The sequence below is a fragment of the Populus nigra genome, chromosome 2, assembly GCF_951802175.1.
Source record: "Populus nigra chromosome 2, ddPopNigr1.1, whole genome shotgun sequence".
Taxonomy (NCBI): domain Eukaryota; kingdom Viridiplantae; phylum Streptophyta; class Magnoliopsida; order Malpighiales; family Salicaceae; genus Populus; species Populus nigra.
In genome coordinates, this window is record NC_084853.1 from 40,851,014 (window position 1) to 40,862,986 (window position 11,973).

The 11,973-nt window shown below is 34.1% G+C and overlaps 1 protein-coding gene and 1 non-coding gene across 2 annotated transcripts; both read right to left on the reverse strand.

The window, feature by feature from the left end:
* Window positions 1–634: 634 nt before the first annotated feature.
* Window positions 635–7,968, reverse strand: LOC133681736 (DNA replication licensing factor MCM7). The gene is made up of 15 exons (XM_062104856.1): window positions 7,794–7,968; window positions 7,644–7,711; window positions 7,491–7,550; window positions 7,188–7,411; window positions 6,435–6,612; window positions 6,027–6,149; window positions 5,847–5,936; window positions 5,296–5,438; window positions 4,304–4,481; window positions 3,875–4,066; window positions 3,393–3,565; window positions 2,934–3,137; window positions 2,312–2,477; window positions 1,723–1,944; window positions 635–944 (listed from the first exon to the last, which is right to left on the reverse strand). Exons 1-15 carry the CDS (start codon window positions 7,822–7,824, stop codon window positions 840–842), a joined length of 2,157 nt encoding a protein of 718 aa, XP_061960840.1. The 5' UTR covers window positions 7,825–7,968; the 3' UTR covers window positions 635–839.
* Window positions 7,969–8,046: 78 nt separating this feature from the next.
* TRNAH-GUG (transfer RNA histidin (anticodon GUG)) lies at window positions 8,047–8,118 on the reverse strand. The gene has a single exon. It is a non-coding gene; the product is annotated as a tRNA-His (tRNA).
* Between the last annotated feature and the right edge of the window lie 3,855 nt (window positions 8,119–11,973).

An 11,973-nucleotide genomic window follows, 5' to 3' on the forward strand; every position in this document is an offset into this window, starting at 1 on the left:
TCACGAAGAAAAACCTTCATAGTAATTTGTAGCAAACCACATGAGATAACAAAGGAACGGCGGTGTCAGCACACATTTGGTTTTATCATGTTCACTTCTAAAAAGGTTGTTTTGCATTTTTTATATATAAAAAATATTAAATTAATAATTTTTAGAATTTTCGATAATTTTAATAATAAAAAACTGATTTTTTAAAATAAATAATACTTTTAAAAAATATTATACGCCCGTAATAACAATATGCAAATGTATTATCCGTGAAGAGAAATAACTGATATCGATGTAAGAATCACTCAGCCTACAACTCTAACCCCAGAGAGCTAAGCTTGGAAGAATTGGTTCTCTTACATGCATTTATCCAGAAAAAGATCACGGTTCATCGAAACGAAGAAATCAACAATTGTTTTAAATCTCCTCTCCATAATATAAGAAGTTGTTTTTTAAAAAAAATACATCAAAATAATATATTTTTTATTTTTAAAAAATAATTTTTGATATCAACATATTAAAATGATTTGAAATTATCAAAAAAAAATATTAATTTAAAAAAAAATTAAATTTCTTCGAAAGCAGTTTTGAAAGGAAAAGACGAACAAATTTTTTTTAAAATGAGCACAGCACATTGAGACGCATGGAAAACAATTTGCAATCCTATAGTCAAGTTAGAAGCAGAATTGTTCAGATACACTATCCATCTTAAACCTTTCAAACTCTGATAGCTGAAAAGCAGAGTCTACAACACTAAAAACAGCCTTCACAATCCAGCTAAATGTGGAAGTTGGCTCAATGACAAGCTCAGCAAGATATGACTACAACACAATAATTAAGAGCAACCCACATCAGGCATCGATAAATCGAATATCAAAGGTGTGGGGATGTATCTGCCAGACATTCAAGGATGCATATTCCTCTAAACATTCTTTCAACTGCGCTTCACTGTATCCCTGTTCACAAGCAAGCAATCAGATTTATTTGGACTTTTAGAAACAAAATGTAAATTTTGCTAGGTTAGTAGAATAATCAACTTGGCTCAGGTTGGAAGTCAACCCAACATAGCCAATAAAAAGAATATCCTAAATCCTAGTGCCAAATTGGGGCTCAAACATGTTCTTGATCTCTGATAACTACTTTTGCAAAATTTGATCTTGTTATGCATTTGTAGTCTTTCCCAGAAAATTTCAAATACTGAAGGATTTACACAGACTATATGATCCAATTATTCAAAATGGGGTTGCACTTGGTGGTCACGATCCCTTGATAGAACTATACATTGCTGACAAATAAGAAAACAACGCTCAGGAATTGAGACATGAATAAACCCAATATTTCTAAGTCAAACACTGGAGAGCACATCATGTTATAGACTGTAGTTTCAGAAAAAGCTAATCTCTGGGTAAAATGAAGCTGGAAAGCATCTTTTAGATGGAATTGCATTCTAGAGTTTAAGCTTGAAAACTTCAAGTGCCCTTTAATTTTCTAAATCAAATGCAAAGCAGGTTACATGAATTCGCACAAAGAGTTCCATCAAAGAAGCTAAAGGATTCCAAAAGGAACTGCCTGCTGATGATGTTAGGAAGGTTCGTACCGGCCAGGATTAGCAGCAGCAAGAACAGCAGTTTTTAATTTCAATCAATACTGGGATGACATGTCGTTTTGTGTGTCCTTTTTTTCCTAGAAGCACTAGATATTAACAATTAAATTCAATCAATAAAATCAACAAACCTTTCTAGAAATCCAGTTGAGTGCATGGGCATAGCTCACATCCATTTTATTGGCTCTTGCAGCTTCATCCCGCAAGATTGAATAGATGTCAGAGATGGCATCCAGACCAGATCTCTGACGATCATCAGAATATAAAGAGAATTTTGACATCTGCATTAACCTCAGTGCCTCATCCACATCACTCTGAGCCACACTTTCAGAAAATCTAAGTCTTGCTAAGGCCTGTAACCAAATGAAATCAACTTCAAGTGGGTTGATACAACTCAAAAATCAAGATAAATTTGACATGTCAACTGATTTATCCTATGGATGGGATCAGGTGTCTTTGGTCTAACTATCAGCAGCTTAAAATCAGCTTTCAACAATACAGCTGAGCAATTTTCAACTGGACTTCGTAACCTGAAGTACAAGCCAAATTGGACCTGCAAAATGCTGCCCTCGTTAAGAAGGTGGAATCCTGGTTATAATTTGTCAAGGAAGTAGCCCCGCCCTTTGCCCAACCTAGACCAGATAGTGTCCCATACCCCATTTCGATGCACTAGAACAGCCATCTCTTATGATTAGAGAACAAATGAAAATCAGGACTTACAGCTGATATGCGGAGTATGCTAAGCAGAGTTCGGACAGTCGTGTAGGAATGAGGAGTATTCGATTTAGCTTCTTCTTGCCGCATGCCTGAGTATGCAGTAGCAATGTATTCCTCCAGTTCCTTAGGCACATAAGGGGACAATCTTCTTGCAGTAGAAATATATGCCCTATGAAACATTGAAAGACAAAGCAATCAATTTTAAGGCATTTAAATGCTGGTCACCTAGAAACCAGAGTCAATTTTACTGTAGTCAGTGTTTTTATTCTAAATACCTTCCAACATTTGGAATGAAGCAAAAATCAATTTTTTAAACTTAAAGATCTTTTTCAAATGCCAAGGCCTCCCTTAATCATCATGAAAAAAAAACAGAAATTAAAAGAATTTCAAGAAACCAATAAAACACATGTAAATATATGAAGAGCGGTAATCAAAGGAGCATGTCTACACCAGACAAAGAACTTATATGTTTGAGCAACTTCAATATTGGGAGTGTGAGTTACAGAGCAATTTAAGGATCCATGGTGAGAAAATATAAGCCACTCAATCACCTGGAAAATTGTGAAGTGAGTCATCCATAAAACTTGGTACTGTCAATTAAAATTAATTACGTAGAGATGTATACCGGAGAATAGATGGTTCAAGTGGAGTGAAACCAAGAGCAGGAGATTCTTTATTCTGGTGCACGTAAACAATGTGCCTAGCCATTTCAAGGTCGCTGTCCATATCTGCTCGATCAAGGATCAACCACAGAAGATCAAATCGTGATAGGAGAGCAGGAGGTAGATTGATATTTTCAGCTGGAGTTCTCCGTAGATCATATCTTCCCCTTCAACACAAATAACAGGACCACCAAACAAATTTAGACTAGTTTTTTGTGCCTTGTAGCCAGGGCATTTGTACTATTTAAAGCAAGAAATTCATGTTGGCTTATTTGTGCACAATAGCTAAGAGGTCTTGTTTTGTTCGGGAAAAAAAGGAAAAACTGCCATGTATTTAGAGCAACATATTTAGGTAAAAGTAATGGAAATAATATGGAATTCAGCAAGCGAAACAACTTTGAGGATGTTAGGAAGGTTTGTACCAGGCAGGATTAGCAGCAGCAAGAACAGCAGTTCTCGCATTGAGTGATGTTGTAATCCCAGCCTTGGCAATGCTGACAGTTTGCTGCTCCATAACTTCATGAATTGCTGTACGATCTGATTCATCCATCTTGTCAAACTCGTCAATAGCACATATACCCATATCAGCCAGAACCTGAAAAAGATAAATGCTTTTATTTGAACCAAAGACATCTTCACAACAATTAGATTTAAGAACCGAAGATTATGCTGACATAATTAGATCAATATCAGATGAAACCATTAAAATTAGCTAGCTTAAAGTTAGTAGATTAAAAGACTAAAAGATGAACTACAACCAGGCCAATGTAAGCTCAGTGGTTTGTAATTTATGCATGCATTGCATTAAGTAGTAATGATCTTTCCAAAGCCATCTCTTCACATGTAGATAACTAGTCAGTGTCCTTTTTGAAAAAGTTAAATTTTACACAAATACAAAACTCACCAATGCTCCTCCTTCCAGGACCATCTCGTTTGTAACTGGATCTTTCTGAACAGCAGCAGTTAGACCAACTCCACTGCTCCCTTTGCCAGTTGTGTACACGCCCCTGGGTGCTACATTTATTATATGCTTCAGAAGCTGACTTTTGGCAACACCAGGATCACCCATCAAGCATAAATGTAAATCTCCTCTAATCTGCAATTCATTGAGCTCCTATAACTCTTAGGCTATCACAGAAAGCAAACAGTATAGAAAACACTGAATAGTCTTCTTGTATTTACAAAAATGTTCTACTCATCACTTATACATAGAGGATAGAAATGATATATAACAAGCAAAGTAGTCTATGTAATGTTATAACTATCCATAATGATTGGCAGAATACATCTGCTAACAAACATGATGTGATCTCAAAGAAATGCATGCATTTACCTTCATCCCATCCTTTAACTTTCGATGAGGAGCACCCACGAGAAGAAGAAGTAAAGCCTTTTTAATATCTTCATGTCCATAGATTTCAGGTGCCAATGATTGTGCCAACTTATTGTAGATATCTCCATCCTCAGCCAGACTTGCAATCTGCTTTTCCTCGTCTCCTCTAAGTTCATACCTGCAGTACAGAACAATTGGATCACAAATTGAACTCTCCTTTGATCTCATTCACAGGCGAAACAATAAAAAGCCTTGCCAGTGTGGCTTCATCCAAGATGGACATATCTCCTCAAATACTATCAATAAGGTGAAAACTCACTCCACGAAACCCTTTAGATTCTAAACACCATTTATCTGCACAATTGTTAGCACATAGATTTATTTGGATAAACTGAACTTGTTTTTATCTAGACCACAAAGATGAGTAAGAAAAAAACGAGAAAGAAACTTATCAGTTATCATATACTGGATTATGAAGTGATTATTTGATCTTTTTATCCAATTCAAATTGTCAAGTTCCTAATAAATAAATGCAGATAGAATGACAAGTTTGAAGAATTATATGTTAATATAGGAAAAATCCCAAAGAAACTGAAGGTTCCCTCACTGGCAAAGAAAGCAAATTTAAAAGAGAACAACAGAAAAAACACGATGCTTTCCCCCCACTTTATCATAGAGAAAAAGTTAAAGACTCCTTTTGCATCTTCTATTTTCCCCCATTTCTTTTCTTACAAGTTTTGTTCTTCTTATGGATAAACCTTCTATCAGCCAGAAAGGCGACAAAGAAATCCAAACCATCTACCACAAGAAAAGTAAACTCCATGGAATAAAGGTGTCAACTCACCAAATAAGCTACTGTTCAAGGTTCAGTAAGTTATGGGGAAACTAGAGAGAAGTTAGCTTCATGTTGATAAAACTCAGTAAGCAAGAGTACTTCACTTGATTCAAATAATTACAAGTGTTTTGTGATAAAGAACAGAAAAATGGCCTACTCTTCATATTTTTTCTTGAAATGAGTAACAGACATGGCCTCCAAAAATGTGTCGGCAACTAAGCCAGCACGCATTGCTCTGAAACCAGTGTAAGGAATTGGAAGGAAGATCCCTGATAATTCAACGACATCACCTGGTGCTACCTGGAAATTTTAAAACCAGGTAAGTAAAAGCTAAATGTGCCAGTAGCATGTAAGACATTCAAACTATGATAAAGCAAATGATGAACCTGTTTGCATGTTGCAATTAAAAGGACCAAACAAACATCACTTGCTTTAAGGACGCATACAAGAAGCAATTTCACATTAAGTTACTCGCTACAAATTCTCTCTATTTTATAGGCAATTCATAATAAGAGCAGCTAAAAGGGTAAACAAGATTTCTCCAGAAAGTGTGATCACAACACCAAAAAAATTCGCTACCATCGACTAGAGATGGTGACTTAAAATATGAAACTGATGACCGGGAGTATAAAGCTACTGAGGGTGCTTTTCTCTTGTACTAAAAGATATTGACAACGTTCCCTCAATGAAATTCTTGAAATTACCAACCTTTCTTGTGAGTTCTCCTCTGAAATGAACAGTCATCGATCGTGGAATATGGCCTTTTGGAACATGTTCTGCTAGCTCTTGAATTTTGGCCTGAAGACAATCATCTTCATGTTACAACCAAGCAGAAAGGTTGGGTTTGCCATTAATACATTGTTTATGACTGAAAATTAAAATAGCTACCTCCTGAAACTTCAGAAACTTTGATGCTCTGAGTTGAAGAATGAGGTTCCCCTTTGTGTTGTTTGTTTTGCAGCGCTTAGTTGGGCACTCAAACAAGGGCATGAAGACTCGAGCGGTTACTTCCTGTTCAATGCACAAGAGGACAGATGAATCAATGGAACAGAAGAAAAGAAGGCAGCAAAAGAATTTCAAGAACATAATATTATCAAATGAAATAAATAATAAAACAAATCAGCAAACACTACCGTCAACAAATTTCTTCTCAATCAAATTAAACAAGATGTTCATTTCCAACAAGCTAAGAAGGTAATGGTGAAAAAAGAACACTTTAAAAGCAAAGAAAGTGGCATTTACACAACATAAGACATAGTTGATGAATCAGACAAGACAGCTTTGCTTGTTAATTACCTGGTAAATTTCAAAACCACATTCTTCACATGTATACACAGCTACCTGCATCAGTGGTTTAACATCTGAACAACGCGTCACAATACCAGATATCTTCACGAGCTGGCCAATGTTTGAAGCCTTGACCTCTCTAATGGTAAATGGCCGCCCTTTTGAAGGTGCTCTAATATAAACTTCACTGGAAGAAGAAAAAATACACATAAAGAGACAGAATAAGTTAAGTGACAGCATAATAAGCCTAGAACTAGAAAACATGAGATGCATAAGCAAACCCTTCACTAAACACGAGTAACCATTCATTCTATTATAGACGCCAATAATTGATGTGAGAATGGTTTTTATCAAGACTAGACTATCCTGCAAAATTTGTCTGCCCTGATCAGTCAAAGAATGCTAAACTAAACACTATTAACAACGCATTCGGCATTCAACCAATTTAGGCCAAGAAGCGAGTTTACAAATTGAGACTCGGCGGAGTTGTTTAAAATTATAATTCATCAAAATCAGTAATCCTAAATTATTCAGAACCTCATTACATGCTAATAATAATAATAATAATAATAATAAATGATTCTGGGCCAACAAACAGAAGCGGTCCAACACTTGTCAATGTAGGAAACAAAGATATGCTGCTCAAATCAGAGACAAATCCAGAAATTAGCAGCGAATTCGAACCCAAACAAAAAAAAAATCAAACACCAGAACAAAGAACAAATTCAACAACTATAAAGGAAATGTCAGGGTAATGCTTACAAGTAACGCTTGATCTCTGAAGGCATCTTCTGATTCGCATCAGAACCTTCAACATTCTCAGTTGCATCCTCAGACCTCTGTGTCATTAAAATATCATGGTCATCATCCGGAAATGCTTCAGTCGGCTTTGGCAACACCTCGTCGATAGCATCAGCAAAAATCCCAACATATCGACGTGTGTTCTCAGTAACACGTCTAAGGAATTCCTCATCCAAGTCCTTATACTGTGAAAAAAGAAATAGAAAAGAAAATTAGGGTTTTTAAAATCTCAACCAAATAGAGGTAATTATAATAAGAATTTACATTAATGAGGTCTTCGAGATCGATCTGGACAGCGCGGAACTTATGATTTGCAACATCTTGCTGAAACAACAGAGGGATCAGGGTTAATTCGATGATATTTTATATATAATTAGAAAAATGTAGGGAGAGGGAGAGGGAATAGGGAAAACTCACAAGAATGTTCATGTATTTAGATTCGCCATTTGCGTCGGCGAAATTTGAAAGGAAATCCTTGGCGAGATCTGAAAGGACCGAAATGAACATTACATAAACAATAAAGGAAGAGGAAGAGGAAGAAGAATGGAGAGAGGGAGATTTTGTTACTTCTCTCTTCTTCGAAGCGGACGGGTTTCATGGTTCTACGGCAGAGAACGCACGGAAATGAGACAGACGGACAGAGAGGGCAGCGGCAGTGGTAGCGATTTGAGTAGATGGGAGGGAAAGAAGGGTTTGGCGCCAAATAATGAGAGGTAAGGGAGGCTTTTGGCGGGAAAATGTGGTGTAATATAATTATGGTACAGGTGGGATCATGCGCGGACCCGCTTTATGGGGCAAAAAAATATAGTAAGAGGTAAAATGTGGCTGCTGGGATTCGAGCCCAGGTCTCTACGGCCACAACGTAGAATTCTTACCACTAAACTACAGCCACTTTGATGTCCAGGTTTTGTTACTATTATATTAACGCTATTATAATAGAGTAGAGGGTCCCCTTCCATCGAGATTTGATTAGATGCGCTAGAACTAAGGCCACGTCAATTGGTCCAGGCTATGTCATTGGCTTAAATTTAATGCTGTTGGATCCACCTTATACAGCAAACAACGCTGTGATATACGATATGACACTGTAACATCATCCTATTACATCCTCGATTTCATTTATTGGATTGAAATCTTTTTTTAAAAAAAAAGTCTATCCTGGAAATCTTATTTTAGCTCTTAATATATTTTCATCATTTTTATTTACCATTCTTTTATCATTTTAATGTAGAGATTGATCGAAAAAGTATTATCATGTTGTATTTTTTTAACATTCTAATTTAATTTTAATAATGTTCATCTTGAAAAAATAGATTAGATGATAGAGATACGTGAATAAAGCATAATTACTGGTGAATGTATATAATAGCTTGATATATGAGCATGTCTAACTTGCGAAAAAAAGGAAGACTTAGTAGTGTTTATGAAAAAATATTCTAGTATTTAAGCCAATAAATAATACATGAGTGACAAAAAGGTTTAAATAGGGTTTTTGGTTTTGTAGGGTGAATTGTATTGGAATTATTTCATGTTTGATATGGGGTTAGCTTTTTTTTTATCTGAAAAAATATTAAATTAATTGTTTTTAAATATTTTTGGATGATTTTAATATATTAATATTAAAAAAATAATATATATATATTTTCTATATATTTTTAGTTAAGAAACACTTTTAAAAAATATTTCATACATCGCATTAATAAAGGAATATTAGTATTGGCAAATTACCTATGTTTTGAAGAACTTTGAGAGAGAGAAAAAAGGTTTCTTGCAAGTTTTAACGGATAAAAACTCAATCTATCTATTAAGCTCTCCGTGAACGATAATAGCACTATCTTCCTAGTATCTATTTCAAATTGAACATAATACAATGTTGAAGCTTTTCAAATAATAAAAGAGATATAGGTGTTAAATTTTACCATGATTGTGTTTATATTATGGATTTTATTAGCTTTGTAATAACTTATTGACAAAAGAAAAAGAAATGAAAAGGTCAATGATAGAAAAAGTTAAGTTTCTTATAAGAATTATGGATTTTAGCATGACCTTCATTGCAAGAGTCATGTGTAGCCTTGATTAACTACCTTGTTAATGATCCTTTACCTCCTCCTATAATCATCTCTTCATATCTTTCAATTCCCTTTTCATGGGTATAGTTTAGATACTTATTAACATCAATCATCTTACCAGTTATAATATTCTGTAATGCAACATCATTTTTGTAGGAACAATATATTTTTTTATATCAAGCTCGCACCACTTTAGCTATTGCATCCAAACTGTCAATTTCCTTGCCTTTATTATCATGCTTGTTATCCACATAAATGTTCCTTTTACTGTAGATAATGTTTTTGTAACCAAGTTTTCTCTATTATTTCTATACAGAACCTAATAATTCAAACTCAAAAACTTAATTAGCCCTTTTCTTTTGAGTTGTTGTGTGGATCTTTTGATCCAACATGTATTTAAGACTCTCATGGTCAATTTGAGTTATAGATTGTTCTTGTTTCAAATAGTGTCTTCATTTGTATACTGCCATTAAAATTGCCAGATATTTCTTCTTATAGAAGGACAGTCCTAAGTGTCTCATTCCCAAAGCTTTGTTGAGAAATGTTAGGGGTGTTCCTTCCTGACCAAGCACTGCACCTAAACCAACAGCACATGCACCCGACTTTAACACAAACTTCTTATTAAAATCAGGCAAAGCCAACACTGAAGCCTTACAAAGGGCCTTCTTCAGAAGGTTAAAAGCTTTATATGCTTCATCGTTCCCCTAGAATTATTATTCTTTAATAGATATGTCAGTGGTTTGCTAATAACATCAAATCTTCTAATAAACTTTTCATAATAACCAACTAACTCCAAGAGTCCCCTCAGTTCCTTAAAGGGTTTAAAAACTGACTAATTCCTCATTGTCTCAATTTTGTTGGGGTCACATGCTAAATCTTTTGCTGATATTACATGCTCTAAATATTCCATTTTTTGCTTACCAAATACACATTTGAAACTATTTACAAAGAATTGATTAGCTTTTAGAGTCTTTAAGACATATTTTAAATGGTCTACATGTGCCTCCAAATAACAATGGTAAACTAAGATATTATTAAAGAACATTAAAACAAACATTTTTAAGAAATATTCTAAAATATCATTCATTAATGCTTGAAAAGTAGCAAGTGTATTCGTGAGTCCAAATGACATTATCTTCAATTCATAGTGTCCATAGTGAGTTTAAAATGTTGTTTTTCAGCATCCTCTTCATTCATGCAAAACTTGATGGTAACTAGAACTTGAGTCCAGTTTGGGAAAAAAACTTAAAACCTTATTGCTTATTCGGGAAATCATCTATTAAAGGAATTAGAAACTTGTTTTCTATTCTCATTTCATCTAGTTGCCTATAATCCACACGTAAATGCCATGTATTATCCTTTTTTATTAACCAATAATACATGTGAAGCAAAAGAACTCACATTGTTGAATTATGTCACATCTCCTTGACTAGTTTCTCAATTTATCCTTTTTTAACAAAAGAATTTTTATAAGGCCTACAATTGATAGGTTAAATCCTTGGTTTCAAAGGAATTTTATGGTCAAACTTCCTAGGTGGTAGAAGGCTTTTAGGTTTCTTGAACACATATGCATAATCTTCCAAAAGTTTTCCAATTTCTAGATTGATTATAACAATATTTAGTTCTTCCATTACTTATAGAATAATTGTTCTACAAACCCCATCATTGATTTTTTGAAATTTTTCTGGACTTTTTTTGCTACAATACACTAAAGTCCGACTCTATTTACAATTCCTTTTAACTTTATCATTCATCATTTCTTCTTAAAAGATATATTTATCTTAATTAAATCAAATAGGATTGGGGAGTAAATTCTTAACCAATTTACCCCTAACACAAAATTACACGTGCCTAGTTTAAGAATCCTCATGTCTGTTAAAAACTCATAATTTTACATGGACCATTTAAAACTAAGAATATAAGAGTCACACAACATTACACCACCATTTGCTATTATCACTGCTAACATAGAAGACTTAACAATTGAAGATTTTAGATCTTTAATAACATGTTCATCAATACAGCTATGGATACTTCCACTATCTATTAGAATAATCAACTTATTTCCTTAGCAGCTTCCTCTAATTTTGATAGTGTTGTGAGCATAACTATCAACCAATGCATTTAGTGATATACCAGACTTCTAAATCTTATTATTCTTTATTATACTATCATTGTTGTTATCTATCTCAGTATCCAAAAATTATTTACCTTCATCCTTATTACCTTCAATCAGTTGCAATCTTTTAGTAATACATTGATATCCAGGTATAAATTTATCTCCACACTTAAAAAACTACCCTAATATACGCTTTTATTCATAAAAGGTTCTAGAATCATTTTTCTATCACTTACTTTCATTTTTATATTGATTAAGAGGTTTAACTGGAAGATTATCTATTGGCTTCTCCATGTGAATTGGAGAGCTAATTCTTGGCATAAAATTGTTTTTTTTTTTGCTGTAACATTGTTTGATTCTTTCTACCAGTTAGCTTGCTCAAAAGCTGTTATTAATGTCATTGGTTTGAGTATCCTCAGCATATGTTTAATATCTTTCTTTAATCCACTAACAAAATTGGAAATATAGTAAGATTCAGACGATAAAGAGTTCACAACATGCATCAAAAATATTAATTCCTCAAACTTCTCTATAGATTTATCCATACTGTCTTTATGCA

What these genes read in the sequence shown, in the direction of transcription:
- LOC133681736 (XM_062104856.1), bottom strand. Translation starts at nt 7,824, where the DNA reads ATGAAACCCGTCCGCTTCGAAGAAGAGAGAA. An exon ending in AGTTAAAGGATGGGATGAAG is followed by an intron (nt 4,067 to 4,303) that starts GTAAATGCATGC and finishes AATGAATTGCAG; the next exon opens with ATTAGAGGAGATTTACATTT. An exon ending in TCAACTGGATTTCTAGAAAG is followed by an intron (nt 945 to 1,722) that starts GTTTGTTGATTT and finishes GCTTGTGAACAG; the next exon opens with GGATACAGTGAAGCGCAGTT.